The sequence below is a fragment of the Oenanthe melanoleuca genome, chromosome 9, assembly GCF_029582105.1.
Source record: "Oenanthe melanoleuca isolate GR-GAL-2019-014 chromosome 9, OMel1.0, whole genome shotgun sequence".
NCBI lineage: Eukaryota > Metazoa > Chordata > Aves > Passeriformes > Muscicapidae > Oenanthe > Oenanthe melanoleuca.
Genome location: NC_079343.1, coordinates 1668798 through 1690737, shown reverse-complemented (window position 1 = coordinate 1690737; position 21940 = coordinate 1668798). Strand labels below are relative to the sequence as shown.

Genomic DNA, 21940 nt, shown 5'->3' with positions numbered 1-21940 from the left:
CTGTGCAGAATCAGAGCCTACAGGAACAGCAAAAGGTCTCTGCTGACAGATTTAAATCATGGCCATAACACACAGTTGCCATATCTGCATTTAGAGCTCTAGAACTTAATAATACTATAATAATTATTGCTTATGTTTTCTTTTTCACTGGAACCTAAACAGTTAAAATAGTTCTATTTGAAAATACACTTCAAAATTCATGAAAATCAAAAAAAAGACATCACTTTCTTTTATTAGAAGATGTACTGAATGAAGAGAATATGTCAGAGGGTACTAAAAAAACCCAAAGAAATCATCAATAGGCAACATGAGTTACTGTACTGCCAAAAACCCTAAAACCAACCTAGTGCAGCAGTCACAGATTTACTGGTCTGGAAAGAATAAAGAGCCTCTTGAGCCAAGAGATGTTAGTGCATTAAAAATTGCACTGGATCAAAACACTAGATATAATTTCACTAAGGGGAATCAATGAGCAGCATGGAATTTACATGGGGTTTCTCTACCCAGAACACATGAAGTCAGCATCTGGCTTCTTTTATTAAAAGTAGCTTTTATTCATCTTTTTCTTTAAAATTTTTTGGAATAGCTCATTGTTATGCCATATAGCCAAAATCATTTTATCCTGCTGGCAAACATGTTCAATATGGATTTAATAAACAATATGACTGGGAAAGTACTTAATAAATATTATTTCTCACCAGGAGACTCTGCTGCCTACAATGAGAAGCTATCTAAGGTTAGTCTGAGACACTGACATGTGCATGTATGCTCATGTTTTGGGCTGGGTTTTCTTACTAACAAGGCACCAGGCACATGACTTTTGATGCCCCAACAGCAGCATTTTGATTTGAAAACACAATGAATGCCAAGTGCTGCTAATGCTGATCTAGGTGGGATTTTTAGCTCCATTTTTCTGGAATTCTAACATTGTCAACAGGAGTCTTTTGAATGCAGGTGCAACTGCAAAGCACACGGGTTCTGTTCCAGGGTAAAACAGATCCATTTAGTCAGAGATGCTGAAGAACATTCACAGAGTTAAGATTCAGTCTGGCTCTGATTTGAATCAAGTTGATGAATTGTAAATAGAAACACTCTAATCCCACACAGGGACAGCAGGGAACTCCCAGAGCCCCTCTGATGTGCTGAATGGGCTCTTTTAGAAAGGAATGCCACACTTCAAGAATGCTGATTGAAAAAGATTTCATTTTCCATAAAAAAATAGGAGGAGGATTTTTTTCTTTTTTTAAATTCTCTCTGGCACCAAAGATATGCACACAGAGTTTCAATGAATTCTGTTCCTCAATTTATAAGCAAGAGTGTCCACATTACACAATGTGCCTTATCACAGTGTGTTTTTCCAGCTATTTAACAGATCACACAAGGTCCTTGGACAGACCTTAAAAGAAAAGATGTTGCATGTGGAAACCTCCTGGTATAAATGAAATCACAAGGCACAGTCTCTTTGGTTAACAGATTATATGGATTCATATTTGCTGGTGTCAGAGTTATTACTTACATTTTCAAAACAGATTTTAAGCAGAATGTAAGTGATTCCCCCACCTTTTCTTTTTTATTCTTCTGGGAATGGTTTGGTGTGACCCTCCCATACATTTCAATTTGATCTATGATTTTATGTTGACTGACCACTGTGCAAACTCAGAATAATTTTGAAATAAATTACGGGATTTGTTCTGAGTTACAAGACTTAAAAAAACAAAACAAATCAAAGAAACCATACAGCTGAAGTTATCACATGGTTTTCCACTGTAAAGGATATTCATGCTACTTCTCTATAACTGCCACTTCTAAAACATCACATCTGAATTCATGCTTTAATTAATACAATTTAACTCAACAACATTAAATGGTTCTCAAAACAAAGTGGGATAAAAAAATATTTGGAACTTTGTTTTATACAATTTGCATATTTGAAAGATTAATTACTTTTTTAAAATTGAAGAGTAAAACTTTTTAATGACTAAAACATCAAGATCCTCCTTCCTCTTGCAATGAGCACAACCAGACATAAAACTAAAGACAGATTCTAAATGGAGTCCAAATTTGAAAAGAAAAGAATGAACACATCCACAGCTCTCTATGCTTATAAGCTACACTGGAAACAAAAACAAGCAACCAGAAATAGTATCCAAATACTAACAAGAAAAAGCCTTTTCTCACTTACAGCTCAACACAAATATTAAAACACCTTCAAATAAAGTTTCATTTCCCCCATCATGGATCAATAACTGCATCAGTTTTAAACAGCAAGCCAAGATGAGAATGTGTCCAAATTATTCTAAAGGTCATCATAAAGGCTTAATTCCATTTTTATATCCATTATTTTGTTTAAACAAATTATCATTCATGTGAATCTGAGAAATTCAAAGGTTAGCATGCAAATAGACTTCAGTCAAGAGCCCTCAGGCTGTTGAAATTCAAATCCTGGCAGACCAATAGAACCTGTACAAAATCAAAAAGGCTTGATCTCCAGAATGTTGAGTTCTTTGCTTCCAAGCTAGTAAAGAACCTAACCATGTGTCTGTCTGTCTGTCTGTCCTTAAAGCTCATGAATCCAGGGCTGACCCTGACTTGTGCAGTGACAGAACCACAACAAATGGCTATGGAAGGAAGAGGAGAATAAGGAGTTGCACTGAGGCATCAAGAAACTTGTTTAACAGAACAACAATATATTGAATGTTCAGATTCTTTTTCAGCCAAATTGGACTGTGCAGCTCAGCCCTCCAATGCTGGAAGACCCCAAGCATCTTAAGATGATGTGCTGCTGTCTTAGGTTGCAATACAGGATGTGCCCAGAAGTCTGTATTCTATCACCATCTGTTAAAACCAGCTGGGGCAATCATCTTTATCTTTCCCACAGCCCATCCTCCCTCCAGGAAGATATCATCTGCTGCTGGCCCAGTGAGTCCCAGTGCATGACTGATAAAATTCCATCATCCCACTGGGAGATGCTCCAGCCAGGGGAGCAGCCAAGCCTTTCCTACCCAGATAAAAACTGAGATTTGGAACATCAGAGCAGCCTTTCCACTTTCCAAACCAAACCCTTCTACATCATCCCTGGAGCTTCAGAGGAAACTGCACCTTCTCCAGGAGCACTGCTCCAGCTGAACCACATCTGCCACTGCAGGAGGATGCAGCCACCATTGAATGGGACTGTGCCAACACCCTGACTGACTGACAGGTGTCAGCTTGGATTCTGTCAGTGTTTTTGTAATACTGTCAGTTCTTTGTAATACTGTATTTCTATTTTAATTTTTCCTTGTAAAGGAAAAAAAAAAACTGTTATTCCTATTCCCATATCTTTGCCTGAGAGCCCCTTAATTTCAAAATTATAATAATTTCGAGGGAGGGGGTTTACATTCTCCATTTCAAAGAGAGGCTCCTACCTTCCTTAGCAAACACTTGGCTTTCAAACCAAGACAGCTGCAGACACTGAGTGCCACGTTCTGCCCCTGTGGGGCTGAGTCCAGCCCAGGATGACTCCAGCTAGGATGACACTCCTCAAGGGTCACACAAGAAACTGGACAACTGCATGGGAATGCTTTCAGGAGACTGAAAGCAAAGGTGATTGTGAGGAGACACCACAGGGAAGGTGTGGCAATCCCACTCCCTACTCATGGCATGTGCTCAGCACTGTATGAAGCTTGGAAACAACATATGACAGGTGACTGTGTTAGAGCAAAGCTGGCCTTAAGGTGGCTGCTCTGCTGCATAAAATTAAACCACAGATATTCACTGAAGAAAAGGAGCCTGTACAATTAGGAATCAACACACAGGAGTTGTTTGCAATCATGAAGCTGCCTCTGGGGAAAAAATGTGTTGGGGGTTAAGATTTTTTTCCTTTTGTTTCTTTCTGTAGGGGATTTTCTCCCATTTGTTGCTGAGACAGTAACAACCATACTTTACAGAACAAAAGATGCAGCCATGAAGGAGGAGGAGGAGGAGGAGTGCAGCTAGCTGCTGCTGTCTTACCTGGGGGCTTTTCTTTTGGGAATGGCAGAGATACCCTGAGATTTTGGCCAGGGGGTGAGGGGTGAGCTCAGCTCTTCTAGCTCTCAGTGTACTCCTTTGCAAGCAAACCAGTGAGAGTTTCCAAGCCAGAACTACAGTTCAACAGAAAAATTAAAATAAATGCAAACAACACTGGCTTAAACTGACAGAGTTGGGATACAACCTGACATTCTGTTTGTCAGACTGGTGGCAGCAGTCTGATTGAATGGTGGCTGCAGTCCTGCTGCAGTGACAGACTCCATTGGTTCTGTTGAAGCAGTCACCCTGTAGAAGGGTCATGTTTTCACCTGAAGGTCCAGAGGTGGTTATGGAGCTCCTGCCCCCTCTGAATCCAGCAGGTCAGGGCTGGCTGTAGTACTCCAAACCTCAGTTTATATCCAGGAATGCTTAGTTCCTGCCCCTGGACCAGCATCTCACAATGGGAGGATGAAATTTATGAGTCATGCAGCAACAACTGATAGCCCATTAGCAGAAGATATCCCCTGGCCTGAGTTATCAGGGATAAATCATGGAAGAGATAAACAACAGTGCCCCACCTGGTTTTAAGAGCATAAGAAGATGGTGATAGAATACAGACTTTCAGTTACATCTTACACTAACCTAAGACACACAGCAGCAGAGGAGGATGGTGGAGCTGTTGCTTACTGCAGGGCGAGTTCACTGCCACCCCCGGAGCCCAGCTCTGTACTGCTGCTCTTGCCCTGGTGAGCCTTTGCTTGTGAAGAGCAGCTGTCACACTGGGACTTTATTAACACCCTCACCATCTATTCAGCTGCCTCAGGGAAAACCAGAACCAGGCCTCAGGAGGGGCACATCTTTCTGGCTGCAGACATCCCTGCCAGGAGAAGGGGACTGTCTTACATGGTGCTCTTTGGTCAGGACAAGCAGGCAGTGATGCTGATGCAGCAACAGCACACTCAGGAAAGGCTGGGTGCAGACATGTGGGGCTGCTCCCCAGCACTCCACACAGGGAAAGTGCTTGGGTACCACATAACAGAGGGACCTGCCTCCTCCATCCTCTCCTTATCCTGCAGCCCTACCCACTGCAAGTGTACCCTAAGGCCTCAGACCTCTGAGGCACTGCATAACATGGCTGGTTTTGTTATTTTAAGCCATGCAGATTGATATATTCACATTTGACCGTGCTTCCACCCTGTCAGACCTGTAATCTTACCTCACAAATTTTTAAGCAACATGCAGTGCCAGAACAGCTCCATTCTGATTCCTGCTTAAACAGGGCCTTGTGCTGCGCCACCAAACCCTGCACATGGTCTGGTGGCACTTGATATGGCAGCAGTCCCAAAAGGTGTGTCACAGTGAGTGAGGGGAAGAGTGGGTGGGCTGGAAGCCTGCACTTTGCTTTCAGTATTTCAGTTCTATTGATCTTGAAATAAAAACTCACCAAAACTTGCTATAAAGCCCATCAGTTGTAAAATAAGATCAAAAGCAGACCTATAGAAAAGATGTCTGCTTGAGGAAAAGACCTTGATGATGGTTTCAGAAATACAAGAAAGTACATCCTTAAATAATGTTTATAGCCTCAAAACTGCTCAGTTCAGACAGATTATAAAATTAGATAAAACTATCTATTGCCTTGAGTGATGACAGGAAAATGAACATTTCATCCTCTACAGAACCAGGAATCTTCAGATAAGATTTGTCTCTGCCATCACAAGATAAATCACCGTGGGACTCATGCTGCTGTAATTTACACCAGTTACACCTGGTGTAACTTGAAAGCCTTCACTCAAGTTACTCCACCTGCAAGGAGCCATGAGGAGAATCAGTTTTTAGAAACAGAGATAGCTTAAAAATCTTTGAAATCTTCATTAGTTCTTTGCATTTTCCTTGAAGCTGTGCCATCCCCAGCCTTATTTTATCTTTGCCATTCATCAGCATATTATTTCTAAGCCTACAGTGGGTAGATGTGCAGGTACACATTTCTTTTTATACAGCTTTTTCTGCATGTCTTATTTGTCCTTGAATTCTTGGGTACTCATCCTGCAAAAGTAAAATCACTGTTGAGGCTAGTCTTGCTGCTCAGATGTAATGAACACACTTAGGGAAAAAAAAGGGAGGGAGGAAGTCTGGAGATGACAAACCTCATAGCCCATTAGAAAATGTCTAGATTACAATGCAAAAAATTACAACAAATTTTGATTCAGACCACTGAAATGACACTTCCTGTTCTCCAATCAAAGAGTACCTGACTCACTAAAAATCTCCTCTCTGCTCTGAAGTTAATTATACACTCAGAAAAAATGACAGCTCATGCTATCAAATGCCACATGCACGTGGTTAAGGTGTGCAAGAAAGAGATTAACTGACCCACAGGATCCAAACACACACAGGAGCTCCCTACCAGCAGGACAGATGGAAATAAGGTGACTTTTCTCCCCCTCAAACCAATGTCCCCAGCTCCAGACTCACCTGCAGCAGGAAGGAACTCCAGGTGTGCCTGGAGTGTGCTTGGCTGCATGAGTGGGCTGTCAGGTGTGTCAGTGAACAACAGCCACAGATGCCTCAAAACACATTTGGTATTGAACCATAATAGATGCTGTAAGGCAGGCAGCCTGAGGATATTGGAAAATGAAAGGTTAATAAAAGAAGGATGGCATCTGTTATTACATTATTTGAAACTCTGGATGCAGAAATTCTTCAGCCACACAACTCTGAAGGTCTCAGGCCAAAAAATAGTCAATTTTCCTTCCCCACTGTATTGGCACAGCTAGTAAAACAAAATATCTCTATTTTGTTTGAACCCTAACCTTCCCTCATACCCTTTGCAGAAGTTACTCTGCACATTTGAATATCAAAGCTCTGGTCCTATTCCTCTATCTTTTCCAAATTTTGCCACCACATAAAGAAGCAGCAAGAGGGAGAGGTGAGATAAACAGCCTCAAAATCTGGAGGGGGGTGGTGGTGAAAGACTATTTTTGCTGCTATATTTAGCATGTAAGCTAAAACATGAGGAGGTCATAAGAGTAATTTTATTTTCATCAAAAATTAATTACAGGGGGTTTTGGTTCTTCATACATTTACTTCCTCTGCAGCACTAAATCTCCATAAATTGTATTATTAAACCCAAATAAAAAAGAGCATGTGCCTGCCTCTCTTTGAATATCAGTACTTTACATTTTTTGTATCTCATATGTTCTTTTGGCACTTCCTGACTTTCTCCTGTCCCCCAGCAGGACTCGAGGAATGATCCTTCTCTCAGGAATCCATTTTTGCAGTTTGCCAGGAGGAGGTTGCTCAGTAATGAGTTCAAGCTGGCTCATATCCATTGTGGTTCACTCGTTTGCCACTTAACAATATATTCCATGGCACATCCCAATAAAGTAATCTTCACTGGGGAAACAGAACCCTTCCCATTTCTTTGGCATCATAATTGAAAAGCTTTCATTTCATTCTATCCCTGGAGCCAGGGCCCAAGCTCAATTAAATCAGTGCAAAGATTATCAGAGTTTTTAACTCCTTTTGGACTACAGCCAAGGTGAATGCTATGTTCTGTTTGGTAAAGACTGCAAACATTTAAATCCAAGAAAACTTTCTCATTCCTGTATTTGCAGGTAAAAAACAATATTCATCTTGGTAAGAGCTACTCCATCACTCACTGGTACTATATCCACCCAATATCCACATCTGCCAGAACGATGCAGTAGCTTCATACTCAGGGACAGAACCTGCATGCCTGAAAACTCTCACCTTAGTGCTAGAAAATTCCTTACAGTGACTTCAGAACAGCAGTGGCTTAGCAGGAACTTCTCAAGGAAACACTTCTGAATCACTGAAATTCTCTTTACTCCCAGTGCACAGATACACTCTTTCATTATTCCCAAGAGTATTGAAATTAGTTACATACATGAATTCTATATTCATACAGAAGAGCAGTATGGGTTAAAAGGATCCACCCTCCTGCAGGTGGTCTGCTCTTTCTTTAGTTTCACATTAATTGGTTAGTACCCCCAAAATGTTAACTTTTCTGGCAATAAATTTGGTGGCTCTCACATTTTCTGTCTGTTTTTTTTTCCAGCTGTCTATAACTGAAGAAGTTAGTATTTCTGGAGTATGAAGTTTAAAGCATTAAAAAAATTAAAACTATTCCTTAAATTAGTTTTATATATTTGTACCTTTAGACCTACTCCCCATTCTGTGTGCCATTATTTTGTCTGCAGAGTTCCAGCATTTTACACCTCATATTTACAACTACCATGTGCTCCTTTTCTGCCAAGTTTAGTGAAGAAGGAAGGATGCAATGTGCTACAGGAGGTGAGTCCTGCCAACCCCAATAGCCTCTTTTCACCCCAGTGTCTCTGCTAAAAGAAGTGCCTCATATTTAGCAGTCTCTAAGGGCATTTCAGAGACCCACACATCACTTGTGCTTTTAAAATATAAAAGTTTCTCATATTTAATGCTAACTGCACACCTATATGACTTGCATCTGGATCATTTCCTGCTGAGTCAGATGCAGAAACAACCCTGATTTTTTGACTTCTAGTCCACAGGAAAAAATAAAAAATCAGCTCTTTGCCACATGCCAGAACTTCTCTTTACAGGTAGAACCAGAAGGAAGGTATTCCAGAGAGATTAGGCCATATTTTCTGTTATGACTTTCACACAACCACCTGGCCCAAAGCTACTAAGATAAAAAAGGAGGATGCAACACATGAGGAAGTGATTAAATGCACATTCTAGCTTAGATAACTGGTTTCTGTCTGCTTGTCAGCTGGTATTTCTCAGAATGCTATTTATCCACCCAAAATTATTGCCTAGCCAGCTGAATGAGCACTGTTGGGTGAAACAGGACTCTGAGAAGGAATGAGGAGGGGTTCCCAGAGCAGTGACTTCTACACAAGGTGCCAGTGGGGCATAGGGCTTCAAACATTCAGGAATCTCTGGTCATGTATGGAAAATGCAGGTAACTTCTCAGAACACAGCTAAAAGGGGCAAAAAGAGATCTAAAAGTTCCCTGTTTCCACATATGCATCTCTAAAATCCTGGTAGCAGAGACATAAAACATACTTGTTATGAAAAGCCTTTTTTCCTGTCCATAGCCTTCTGTTTACAATAAAGGCTATGAAATCCTACAAAAGCAATAATAGAAAGGGTAAAGAAATTACTATATCCCCTACAGATATACCTCTTTCCCACAGCAATCTAAAAAAGGCTAAAGGAAGCTCTCACAAGCATTTGTCAGCACTAATCAGAAAAAAAGCTACACAACTGCAAAACAGGCATGGCAAAAAGGGTAAGAACTGTTAAAGCTCTTCTTTCTACTAAGAATCCATGAAGGTTTGTATCAATACTTACCTTCCAAATGTAAACATCTGCAGAAATTCTAATTTTAGCATGGTACAAAGACAAATCTCAATACAGGAAAATGAGGAGAGCCAATCTCAAGCCTTCCTCTCTCCAATTAAAAGATTCAGAGCAGATGAAGTTATTCTTAGCAGAACAAAGCTGTTGGATCCTATCACATCTGATAAAAACCACCCTTTAATTGTTATAAATAGACCTGTAAGACTGAGGGAAAGATCTGGGAGTATACAGGGAAAACAAAACCTATAAATTTCTTACTTACAAGTCCTATTCTGACATTTCTTTCATTCAGATTCACACCAAAGCTCTTCCACACCATGTCTGAAGAAGGGCAGGGTCAATGGGAAGCTGCTATGTAGCAGCACCAATCCTTCCACATTGAAATGGATATGAAATAATGCAGCAGATTTTATATATAACCACACAAATCTTCCTAATCCCAAAATCTAAGATATCTGAGTGTAGAGAAAATGTCTTGAGCTTTTTGTCAGGCTGGTGACAATTAAGATATTCAGTACTTCATTAAGTACTCTCAGGAAAACAGCAAAAAAAGGCATAACCCAACAGCTGCTTCCAAAATATTAACACTCCATCTGCATGGCCTGAAGTGGAGAAATGCAATCCAAACAGATGTCCATGAAAAAGGCACAGGACCAGGAATCCACATTAACTTCAAATCTGATATGTTGCACATGTCATTTCACAGATACTTCTGAGGACAGATGAAAAGCCATGCCCATCAAAAATCCTATGGAAGAGTCATTTTTAGTGAGAATTGTGTTCACATACCACGGATTTGAGCAGACACTTTTGTATGGTTATAGCATAGCACCTACTTTGGTATTTTATTTTGATTTCTTTAAAAATGCCAGTCTCCCCACAGTGGTGTAACACAAGGCTGGTCCAAGTGCTTCTTCAAAGCAGCTCTGACAGCCTTGCCATGGGGCAACCACACAATCACCAAAAAAAAAAAAAAAAAAAAAAAAAAAAAAAAAAAAAAAAAGCATTCCCAAAAAACCCCCCACAAAAAAAAGTACGTGATCACAAAACAACCCACACCAGCAGGGTTAGTTTCCTTACCTGAAGTCTGGTACAATTCTAAATAATTTTGAACATGTTTTGTCTGAAAGTAAACACATGAATAACCTCATTTAAAATCAAGTACACCTCTTTTTAAACTAAAGTATGCTCCAAGCCTGCCAACCCCAGTGTTCCCAGCTGATGGGTGACCAGGGGAGCCGTGACACTCCAGAGTATCAAGAAAATTTTGAACTAAGATCAAACACGAATTCTTAAATCTGATCTAAAAATCCCAACATAACTCAGAACACTCTCTCTTACACTGAAAAGCACGACCCTGTTGCTTTTACACACCCTCCATCTGTCTGTGGTCCTGTCTCTTGTGTTACAGGAACTGTGACCTTCCAGGACTCTCAGAGTGACTGAGGGCTTTATATGCAGCCCCAGCCCATAAATAAAATACTCCACAACAGCAACCAGCCAATTTCTGTTAATAATTGGGTGAAAACTTTATTATCTTTTTTTTTTTTTTTTTTACAACTAAACACACGTAACAGTTAGATCAGTAATTCATTATGCTACACAGCAATACTAAAAGACATACATTCAAATCACTCTAAAAGGAAAAATAATCTGCATTAGAGGTTCATTTATTTGGCTAAAAACCCCAAAATAATCTAAGTCATTCTACATCTGCCTTCTAAATCAATGCAAAAAAACCCCAATGGCAGTGTATATATAAACCTAAAAAAAAATTAATTTTCTGATACAGTATTCATCCACAGTCTACAGCTGGAACACTGCAAACTGAAATGCCACCACCACGAGGGCACAGAGCTGAGACTGGAATCTATTTCTATTTCCTGTGCTACCCTGAACATTGCTTTGAGATTCTGCTCTCTTAACCATGCAGTCTCAGTAATTTCCTTTTTAAGGAAATTTCCTTTTTAAGTCTGAAAATGAAATGGTGAAAATGAAGAATTTCCAGTAAATTAGTCCTTTTGCACAAAGTTATCTGTAAGGGTTTTACTCCTATTTTAATTGAACTGCCCAAAATTTACAATATTGCACTACCAATACTCTTGCTCAGAAAACATCTCTAATTTTGGATCCAGAAATGGCCTAAGAAAATCCCTCTCCTGTTTCCAAATTCACAAGAAAAGGACTAATAAAACAACAAAAGGAATGTTAAACAACTGGCCATCTTTGGGAGAAAAGGATGTGTAATAAAAAGCTGAATTATCACTGAAATATGCCCAAACTGACAGTCAGTGGTCTTTTTATTCCAAAAACTACTCTGGAATAAAAGTTAAAAAAAAAAAAAAAAAAAAAAAGTATTTTGTGCAGGATTTTTATACACTTACACTCTTATTCAAAAATGTGTCAGAACACATTCTTTCTCAGGTCTTCACCCACTTCTTTCTCAAAATGTCAGCCTGACTTTGGCAAGCAAGAACTTGAGACTTGATTGCATGGAGAACAACTTGATTTCAGAAGATTTCCTGAAGCTCTCCTACAGCCAGCAGCAGAATCACTGGGCTGAGGGACTGGATGAAATCAGGCTGAGCAGTAATGATGGAAATTCCCTGTGTGAGAACAAAAGGTAAATAAAGGGAGAAAACCACTGTGTTGGGTTGATGTGGCCAGAAATGTGTATTCCATCCCCATCTGTTGGAGCTGGGTGGGGCAGTGACCCTGATCTCCTGGCACATATTATCTGCTAATGGGCCATCTTTAAACCAGCTGGGCAATCATCTTTATCTTCCCCACAGCCCATCCTCCCTCCAGGAGATATCATCTGCTGCTGGCCCATTCAGTCCCAGTGCGTGACTGATAAAATTCCATCATCCCACTGGGAGATGCTCCAGCCAGGGGAGCAGCCAAGCCTTTCCTACCCAGATAAAAACTGAGATTTGGAACACCAAAGCAGCCTTTCCACTGGATTCCAGAGGAAAGCCAGACCTTTCCACATCATCTCTGGACCTTCAGAGGAAACTGCACCTTCTCCAGGAGCACTGCTCCAGCTGAACCACATCTGCCCCTGCAGGAGGATGCAGCCACCATTGAATGGGACTGTGCCAACACCCTGACTGACTGACGGGTGTCAGCTTGGATTCTGTCAGTGTTTTGGGATTGTTCTTTGTAATACTGCATTTCTATTTTAATTTTCTTAGTAAAGAACTATTATTCCTAATTCCCATATCTTTGCCTGAGAGCCCCTTAATTTCAAAATTATAATAATAATTTAGAGGAAGGAGGTTTACATTCTCCATTTCAAAGAGAAGCTTCTGCCTTTATTGGCAGACACCTGTACTCCAAACCAGGACAACCACCCACCTTCTAGTCAACAGGAAGGAGACAGAAATTTCACACCATGGCTGTGGATTAGGTGTGCAACTCCAGAAGAAAGGACACTAAAGGAGGTACCAGGTAGCCAAGCCCTCAGATTCATTTGCTCATTTTGCTTTTGCAGGCTTTTAGGTATTTGTTTTGTTTTGAATAAATGAATGAACACTTTCTCTGCAGCCATCTTTGTGTTTTCTATCTCAACTAGCATGTCATTAGTTTGTTGGGCTACAGTTCCACCGTGTTTTGTACTCTGAAAATACAGTCAGCAGCCTGTGAAGGCAGTGGGGAGAATGAAGATGAAGACAAGGATAAATACAAACACCCACAGATGAAATATGGACAGGGATAGAAGATAACCAAATACATGATCACATGACATATATGTGTGTGTGTGCATTAGATTTATTGTTGTAGAACCAAGATGCCCTACCCACACTGCCTGAAAAACAGTTATAAATAGATGGTGAAGAGACTGTCCCTGCCCCAAATTGCTGACATTCTAGGCATCAAATGGCAGCCACAGCCAGACAAGCTCAGGAAACAAGTTTACATGATGATTATCAAGGCTAAATGGATGATATCTTATCTAGATGATTTGCTGCTTCCTTTTAAATGCATTTAATGTTTATTTCTCTCACCACTTCACATGGAATCATCCTGTTGTTTCAAAGCCTCAGGCCAAACAGTTCTGTAAAACCTGTATTTAATAAGTTGAATGTTACAAAGATATCTAAACACAGCACTTTTGCTTAGCAGCCAAAGCACTGCAATTCCAGTAACCAGCCAAAAACTTCAATACTGATAAGTGTATAATGATTTCCAGTATAAGCTTCAGGCAATATTCTCCAGTTATCAACAAGCACAGCTCTTCCTGTGCATTCCTCAGAAAGAACTGCACCATTTCACAAACCAAACCTGCACACAACACATAGAACTCCTGGAACAGTGAGCTACTCACAGGGCTGGGGACTCCCAAGTGTGACTGCTGATTGCCACTGGATAAAAGGTCATTTCAGTGAAATAAATAAGAATTTATGGAGGGTTTTCTTATGTTTAAGAAGAATTCCACTATTAACAATACAGTCACTAGTTGTAGTTACCCTATAGAGACTTATGGGGACATGATCATTACTAAATTTGGTTTGCAGGACAGTGATTTCCATTCTATGGCTAGAATTAAGCCTCCTTCCTAGGTTTTCATTTATTTTTCCACTTGATTTGAAAGCATAAATTAATCAGAATTTTCTTATTTCTTTCATTATTCCTCTGATTTTTCCTGTGTTCTTTTAAAAACTTGTAATTTCTTCTTCCTAACAAGCTGCCCAAATGATAAGCAGCAGCCAAGGGATACATTAATGCAATCAGAAACACAAGAAATTACCAAAATCAACAGTTATTTACATGCTAGAGGAGTTATAGATGCTGATAAAACAACAGCATCACAGCTGGATAAATCCTGGTAGTGAAGGCACAGAGAATCTTTACAGCTCATACATCTCTAACCTGAAAGGGAGCACAGGAAAAGCCAAAACTGAAACTCTGAATTTTTATACTGGGAGAAAAGGCTGGAATTACTGGCCTGTGACAGTACCTGACATTTAAATCATAGGTGACCAGCAGCATGGGTTACAGTGGAAAATACAGGGTGAAAAGTGCATTTTAGATGCTGGAGGGGAACACTATTAAAGAAATACAGAATGGGATCAGTAGTTTGATTAGGGAGGAAATTATCTTTTCAGTACGATTTAAATAAGCTTGAAAAAACAGTGAAAACCATAAAAAAATCACATATTTGCTTTTTGTAATGTACTTTCTGAGAAATGAAACAGTATGGGAAGAATTTAGAGGCTGGAATTAACTTCTGCACAAGCCCATTTTATGTTTAATAGGAACTACAGGAAAATTTTAAAGGTGAGAGTTTTATTTGGGGTTTTCCCCATTTAATTTTCAACTTGTACATAGAAATAAAGTAAATTTCTTAAACTATTTATGGATAGTAATCACACTGATTTCAATTTCTATGAAAAATGGAACAATACAAGATACCAGGTAAGAAGCATTAATTCTTCCAGTAATGCACAGCATGAAAGCATCAATCTAAATCTAGAATCCTGACAAAAATATACACACAGCTTCTGAAAAGGTATTATTCCAGAGCATCACAGGTACTCTTTCAGCCAAAAAAATAGCACCTCACAACATGCAGAAAGTTTAGAGACAGAACACATAAGCTGCACAGTGAGTTCAATAATCTCCATTCACAATGTAATGTTAATATTTGCTCACAGTCTCTAGCCCACCACCAAGATATTCTTCTAATGCTGCACATTCAGAAGATAAAAGGTGAGAGCATTAGGGAAAGCCCACTGCAAACTTTTTGTTTTGCTGAGAGGAGGAGAATTACAGGGAAGAATTTAACACCCTCTCCATCACCCACATGCAAAGACTGAAATCTCAGCAAAGCCCTGGGCTCTAAAATCACACATGGCGTACAGAAGATAAAAACTTATAGGCAATAATATATTTGTAATGGTAAAATTTCAGGATCAATGGACACAATGGAACACACAGGCAGTGTGTTTAAAGCAGGAGACTTGAAGCACAATTAAACAGCACCAGCACATAGCCAACATTGCCAATTCTGTTGTGGCAACCAAAAGATAACCCGGGGAGAAAGGAATTAAGGGCCAACAATGGATAATTATACCACTGGATAACTGGCACATCTTGGCCTAGACTTGGTAAGCTCTGGAGTTAGTCTCCAGGGTAAGAGGGAAGCATGTTCATATTTCTGATAGATTTCCCTGTTCATTTACTGCCCATGCCCTCACTTAGGGCAAAGCAGCCTCACTGTGCCAAGATCAAGGACAAAAGGAGCATCTCTCACTCCTGCAGCAATCACCTCAGACAAAATTCCTTCCCCTCCAAGGTCTCTAGAAATCTAGAAAATACTTTTTAGAGGGGCCCTGTGGTATATGATGTGCCACTTCAGGAAACACCTTTTCCCTTCCCTGTTCCTCCCTTTATCTATCTGCAGCACCAATACACCCACACTGAGGTACTTCCCTCAAGTGCCTGAAGTCCCTAGACAAGGAGTATCCAGTAAAGGGCTGGGTTTCCATTTCAACAAGGACCAGCAGCAGCTGACATGAGGCTGGTTTTTGGATGAACAAAGGCTCCTGCAGCCCCAAAACCAGCCAGCAGTGCTCCAGCAGCAGGCAGCTCACAGCTGAAAAGGGATATTCCAGCTTTGGACAGCGTCCACAGCCCCAGCTCTCCCTCCTGCTGGAGAACACAGATCCACTCGTGCTCTGGAAAGGAGGGGGACAGAAACACTCCAGCAGAGCCTCTCTCTCTGTAGGAAATAATTTTTGCCTGGAGCCAAAACCAAACTCTGCATCCTGGCCAACTTTCAGCTCAAAGGTCAGAAGGTACAAACCAAGTGGAGAGGGGTGGGTAACACTTCGTTACTCAAATGACCAAGCAGTGCAGGACTACAAGGAACTATTTAGAAAACATTTCTGCATTTCTATAATCCAGCAGTAAATAACAGGAACCAGAAACACTGTGGTGAGCCTTGGCAGGTTTCTGCTGGTGATGGTTGGCTTTTTTTTAAATAGCTCATTGATTTTGGACTGCATCCATCCCCAGCATTGTGGCTATGCTTCATGTAGTAATTTACTTCAAACCAGAGTATGCTTCTACAGCCAAGTCTTTGTTTTGTAAATGTCACTGCACTTCAACACTATTAACCAGACACCCCTATTTCAAGCTGATATTCCTAAATTCAGTAAAAATAAGTATCAGCAACACTGCAACAGAGCCAAATGAAAATGGAGAATGTTTTTGACTCCACATAGCCCTGAGTGCAGTGTAGTGTATTATTCCTTTCTGGGAGAGTTTGGATCAGTTGAGTAATGGGCCCACTGGTGTTATCCACCCCAAGACCCCCTGAAACCATCCAGTCATCCCCTTCCCCATAGAGGCTTTCAGAGGACAACTTTTGTGCTTAAGGACTTTCTGGATAAACCAGGCAATAACTTTCAGGCGTTTTACTGAAGTCCTGGACTCTGTCCCTGCTACAAGCAGCTCCCCTTTCCATCATTCATGTCCTTCCTAAGTTGCCTGCTTGGATCAGATGGCAACAGGGCAAACCAATGTCCATGCATTGCAACTGCAGCTATCAGAAACTGCAGCATGGTGCTTTCCCAACCAGAATCTTCCCATTCCATAGAAAGCAGAAGGTGAGCACAGCTTTGCCAAAGCCCGTGGGTTAGGCAAACGCTCCAAAACTCATCTTCCCTCTGATAGCTGGGAGAACACTGGAACTGGTCCCAGCACCCAACCCTCAAGGTCAGACAAATGTTATTTCAGCAAAGCAAGACAAATTAATGCTTTATGACCAACAGGCTTTGTTCATGGAAGCTTTCTCTTCAGAAGCTAAGGGAAAAATTCCTATTGCCTACTGTAAAAACAAGCGTAGAGAAGAGTAATTTTCTTAAACTACTGAGCTCAAAGTTTTTCATCATATCTATGATAGCTGCTAATTTGGTGGCTGAAAGTGATGCAGGTTTTAAAGTATCTTGTTCTGCCTCTCTGCAGACCATTGGCAGAGCAAATAAATTATCAGTGTTTGGATTCTCATTACCTCAAATTAGCCCCAGCATACGATGACAGGAGCAGAGCCAAGCTGTCTGTGGGTCCTTATGTGGCACCTGTTAGCACTCCATAAAGGACACAGAAAGGGAGGCCAGGTTCTCTCTGCTGTCTGACCACAACAAAGCTTTCCTGTCAGACTATTGACACCTCTTTCAGCCTGCACACCCACACGGCTCCTAATCCACTAACAATGGAGCTGTTGCCATACTTGGAAGTGTCCCCAAAGAGTGCAGGGACTGCATGAGGAAATTGGGGCAGGGAAGGACAACTCTGCCAAATAACAAGTATCATCACCACAGAAACATCCATCTAAAACGTTTGTTTACATGCAAGCCTAAAATAACCCCTGTGACAAAGAAAACAGTAAGTTCAAAAGAGACTCTTCAGGGGAAAGTGAGATACAAATAAAAGTGTCCTGTCTCATAATTTATTTAAATAGCTCTCCTGGGCATTTCAGGTTGCAGCCACAGGAGCAAAGGCAGGCAGGCACATCTCTGGATGGGACAAAGTGACCTGCTCCAAAATCCATCCAAAACAAAGCCAGCTGTGAAGAGCCAGAGGCTGATGGGGAGGATCATCACAACAGGCACATTCTCCTCCCTTAACCTGCTCCTATTACAGCCAGGATCACTCACTCATCTCATGCACTTACTCCTGTGATTCCATTTGGAGCAGTCATGCATCTGTGAGGGACTAAAACCATGGTTATGACCTTGAGGCTACACCATGGACCAGAACATGAAGAGAGAGTGAGAGCATCAGCTTTCCATGAAACCCTCCCACAGGGCCCTTTCAGCATTCAGCGTGTCAGACCCCCAGATTTTGTGTCACTGTGTGACTGTGCAGGAGCTGATTCTGATGCTGTGCCTCCCAAGCAGCCAGCTGGCCCTTCCACTCCTGCCTCTGTCCCTTCCTCCTGTCCTGTTTCCAATGGGAAGGGCATTTTTCAGCCTGCAGCTGGTGCCAGTGGGGCTCTTCCTACTCATCAGTGCTATCAGCACTCGAGACAGGCATTCAAGCAAAGCACATCCATACAGGAGCTTCATTCAGTAAAGTGTCTGAACAAAAACCACTTGCTATTATTGAAAACTTTAAGGGGACTGAACCTTAGTGCTAAAGCTGTCCATATAAATGGATTGGGCACTAGCCCAAATGCAACAAGCCTGCCCACAGCTGTGATACATTTAATCAGCTCTTACAGACTAATTATTTTGCACAACTAAATCCAGCACCTGTGAAAGTTGTCTTATTTCAGCTGTGGCCAAAGCTACTTAAATAATATTTTCACTTTCAAGAAGAAAACCGAAAACAGTATCTCTTCAAGTCCAAAATATCCACAGCAAACTGCAGTGCCAAGGCAGTGTAGAGAAAATACTTAATTCACATCAAACTCCTGCTCACATGAGAAAGCTCCTTATTATCAATACTTGTAGCACTTCAATGTCCCCAGAACTGCCTTCTGACTTCTTTTAAAGAATAGAAGGAGATGGTAACTTAAAAGGAAACCAAACCAAATTCTCTTTGGGTGTCTCCCCTTCCAAAAAAGTTCTCTCTTTTTCCCAATGCAATTTAACTCCCACCACTATGTTCTCAGAGATGGACTACTGAAAATCCATTTCTTACACCACAGCACTATTGAAAATTATTTCATCAGTATTGGTGTAATATTAACAGTACTGTCTGCTTAAAGTGCCTAAAAAGCAGCTAAGATTTCCTTTCCTCAGAAGCAGGCAGCAAGGCCAACTACTGCTTTGCTTTGACTAAACTAACAGTACTAAAAATGTGTATATATAAAAGTAAATTGTGCATGAAAATTGTACAAGTAAACACCACTCTGTACAAATGAATAAAGCTATTTTTCAGTAAGTCTGAGTCAGCTTTCTCTGAAGAAACATGAAATCTAAAAAGCCTCTGAAAGCTTCTAAGATCAGGGTTTCCTTTCCTCAGACTGCAGAATGTGCTGTTAGCACACTCACTTTATCATTCAAAACAGCAACAAGTGAAAACAGACCGAAAGGACAGAGTTAATTCAATGCAAAGATCTTCTCTCTCAGTAAATGTCTCACACAGCACCACTCTTAGCAACAGAATGTTTATCCAGCACAAGATAAAGAGAGGCTTTTCTCTGACACCTGGGACAAAACCAAAGGACAAAGGCAGTTCCCAATGCAAGCCAGCAAAGTTACATTTTTCAAGTGTTCCCACCTAATGCAGACAGAAGGCAGCCACAGCAAGTCACAACAAACAACCTATTTACCCACTTCCAGAAAATGCTTGTAAATTTGAACTGTGTGAAATATCCAACTACTGCTTTCATTCCATCAAAAGGGTTCATCAGCAATGGACAATAAAGCCTCTGGCTTGACCTAAAGGGGCTGGTAGGTTAATCTATTCTGACCTTACCTTTATTCAGTCATAATACTGAAAGATTGCTTGAATGAATAACCAGCATTTAACAATGCCAACAGCCACCCTTTCACTACTGTGCTCCTCTGAAGTGCCCTCCAAGCTGATTTTTTAATGAAAGGGGATATCAAACTTTTCAAAAATTAATTGTAAAATAAACCAAAATGCCATTTCTCACTCATGGGTAAAAAAGGAAAGATATAAAAAACCAAAAGCAGAAGAAATTTTTTTTTCTTGTCCCTTCACATCTCTTCCAGACTTCCATCATTTATTGTCAATTTTAGATAATACACTCTTATTAACTGTCAGTCACATCTTTTATTTATAGTATTTTCACTCAAATGGGAGAAACCAGACAAAAAAAGACACTACTGATAAAACCTGCCTTCTAACAATAGGCTTAATCATCCAGGCCTCAACACTTGGTATTTTAGTAACTACTGGCTTCATTTCAGAACCCATTCCATGAGGGTGCTCAGCACTGAACACAGCAAAGCAGAGTTAAAATTAAGCAGATAATTAGGCCCACAGAGGTCAGTAAGCTGGATTCATCACTCTTTCACTGACTGAATCACTCAGCTCTCACAAGTTTAAAGTTCACAGCCTATGTTTAAATGCCCTTCTAGAGAGAAGCCTCCAGTACTCAACACTACAATGCACTATTCTACTCAAGCATTTTCCTGCCTGTAACAGCACAATAACCATCTGTATGAAGGAACTAAACAGTCTGATATGTGTCTGTTAGAGCAAGGTGTTCTTGCATTTTGTTATGCAGCAAGAGCTGCATTCTCATGTGACCTATCAGTTAGAGACCTATGAAACAAATGCATCTTCATTTCATGTTCAACACCTGTAAATGGTTTGGCAACACAAGAGAATATCAAAAAGCACTGAAAAGACACTTGAAAAAGCCTTAAAAATACACACTAAACCCAGAAAGAAGGTCTCAGCTTAAACCTATCCCTAATTAGATTTAGCAAGATGCTTAGCATACCAGTCAAGATTAAGTGCCATCACCTTTATCCCAAAGCACAATCATCAGAGAACTGGGAAACAAACCATAAGGCAGTGACAACAGCACACAATGCAAGAGAATGGAAAAGGAAAGACAGGAGCTTTCCTTTGGATTGCAGAGGATATTATATAAACTATTCAGAGTTTCCTACCTTGAAAAGCTGTGATGTGACCAACAATCATGTACTTCAGCTCAAAGTTCAGTGCCTGGATGCTCTGAGTCCTCTCCCTTCGAACAGCTGCCTGGTAGCTTTCTTCCATTTTTTTGGTGCAACATGTTGGTGCCCTGTGTTGACAGATCTGTAAATCTGACTCTTGAAGCAAACAAGAAAAACACAAAAATTAGAAAATCCTTGAACTTACACCACAAAAGCAATGCATCTTAACATCAGAAACACCACATTCTAAATTTTGAAACAAGACAAAACCCACAAGGAATGACAATGTGAAATTCAGCTGCTGTCAGAAGGACACAAAGTTGTGATTATTTCATTTGAAGAACATGACATTATCAGCTGGTAAGTTCTTGTACACTGCTAAGAACACTGGGCACAAAAGCTACCTGAACACAGTCAGAGGCACAACAGAATCATCATCAGATTCACCAAAGGGGCAGTATTTCCACTGTACACCTTGCATTAAAGGTATCAAAACTTGAACTTGTGAGTGACAACCATGCCTCAAATTAGGGTCCAATACACCCACACTGTGCCTCAAGGAATCACCTATTCACCTCTTACACTAGGGGAACCTTCTTAAAAAGATCTGAGTTCCCAGGCAGCTCACCAAAAAAAAAAAAAAAAAAAATTTAAAGGCACTGCAATCACTCTCACCTTGCAACTACAGAGAAAGTTGAAAGCTGATTTAAAACTTCATTCTTGTAGAATGTTTTTATTTTTTTTTTAAATCATTCCATCTTGTATGTGTTTCAGTAAGTTTAGTAACTTTGACAAGGAAACCTACACCACAGAATTGTGATGGACACACTCAGGGTCTGTTTGTTCTACACCACGGGATGTGCAGGTGCCAGAAAGGATCTGGTACAGACTGCAGGTGAGTATTTTCTGACTCTCCATATGTTTTTGGAAGGGGAGGGAAAAAAAGCAAGAGACTGTTAAGCAAGCAAATCCAAAACCAGGGG

At 40.6% G+C, this 21940-nt stretch overlaps 1 protein-coding gene across 3 annotated transcripts in view; it reads right to left on the bottom strand.

The window, feature by feature from the left end:
* The window catches only part of LOC130256852 (glypican-5-like), a 323662-nt gene that overhangs the window by 280322 nt on the left and 21400 nt on the right, over positions 1-21940 (bottom strand). For all 3 annotated transcript variants that reach the window (XM_056498925.1, XM_056498922.1, XM_056498924.1), the window contains exon 2: positions 20952-21113. In XM_056498925.1, coding sequence (XP_056354900.1) covers positions 20952-21113 — 162 coding nt within the window. The remainder of the gene's footprint in view (positions 1-20951; positions 21114-21940) is intronic.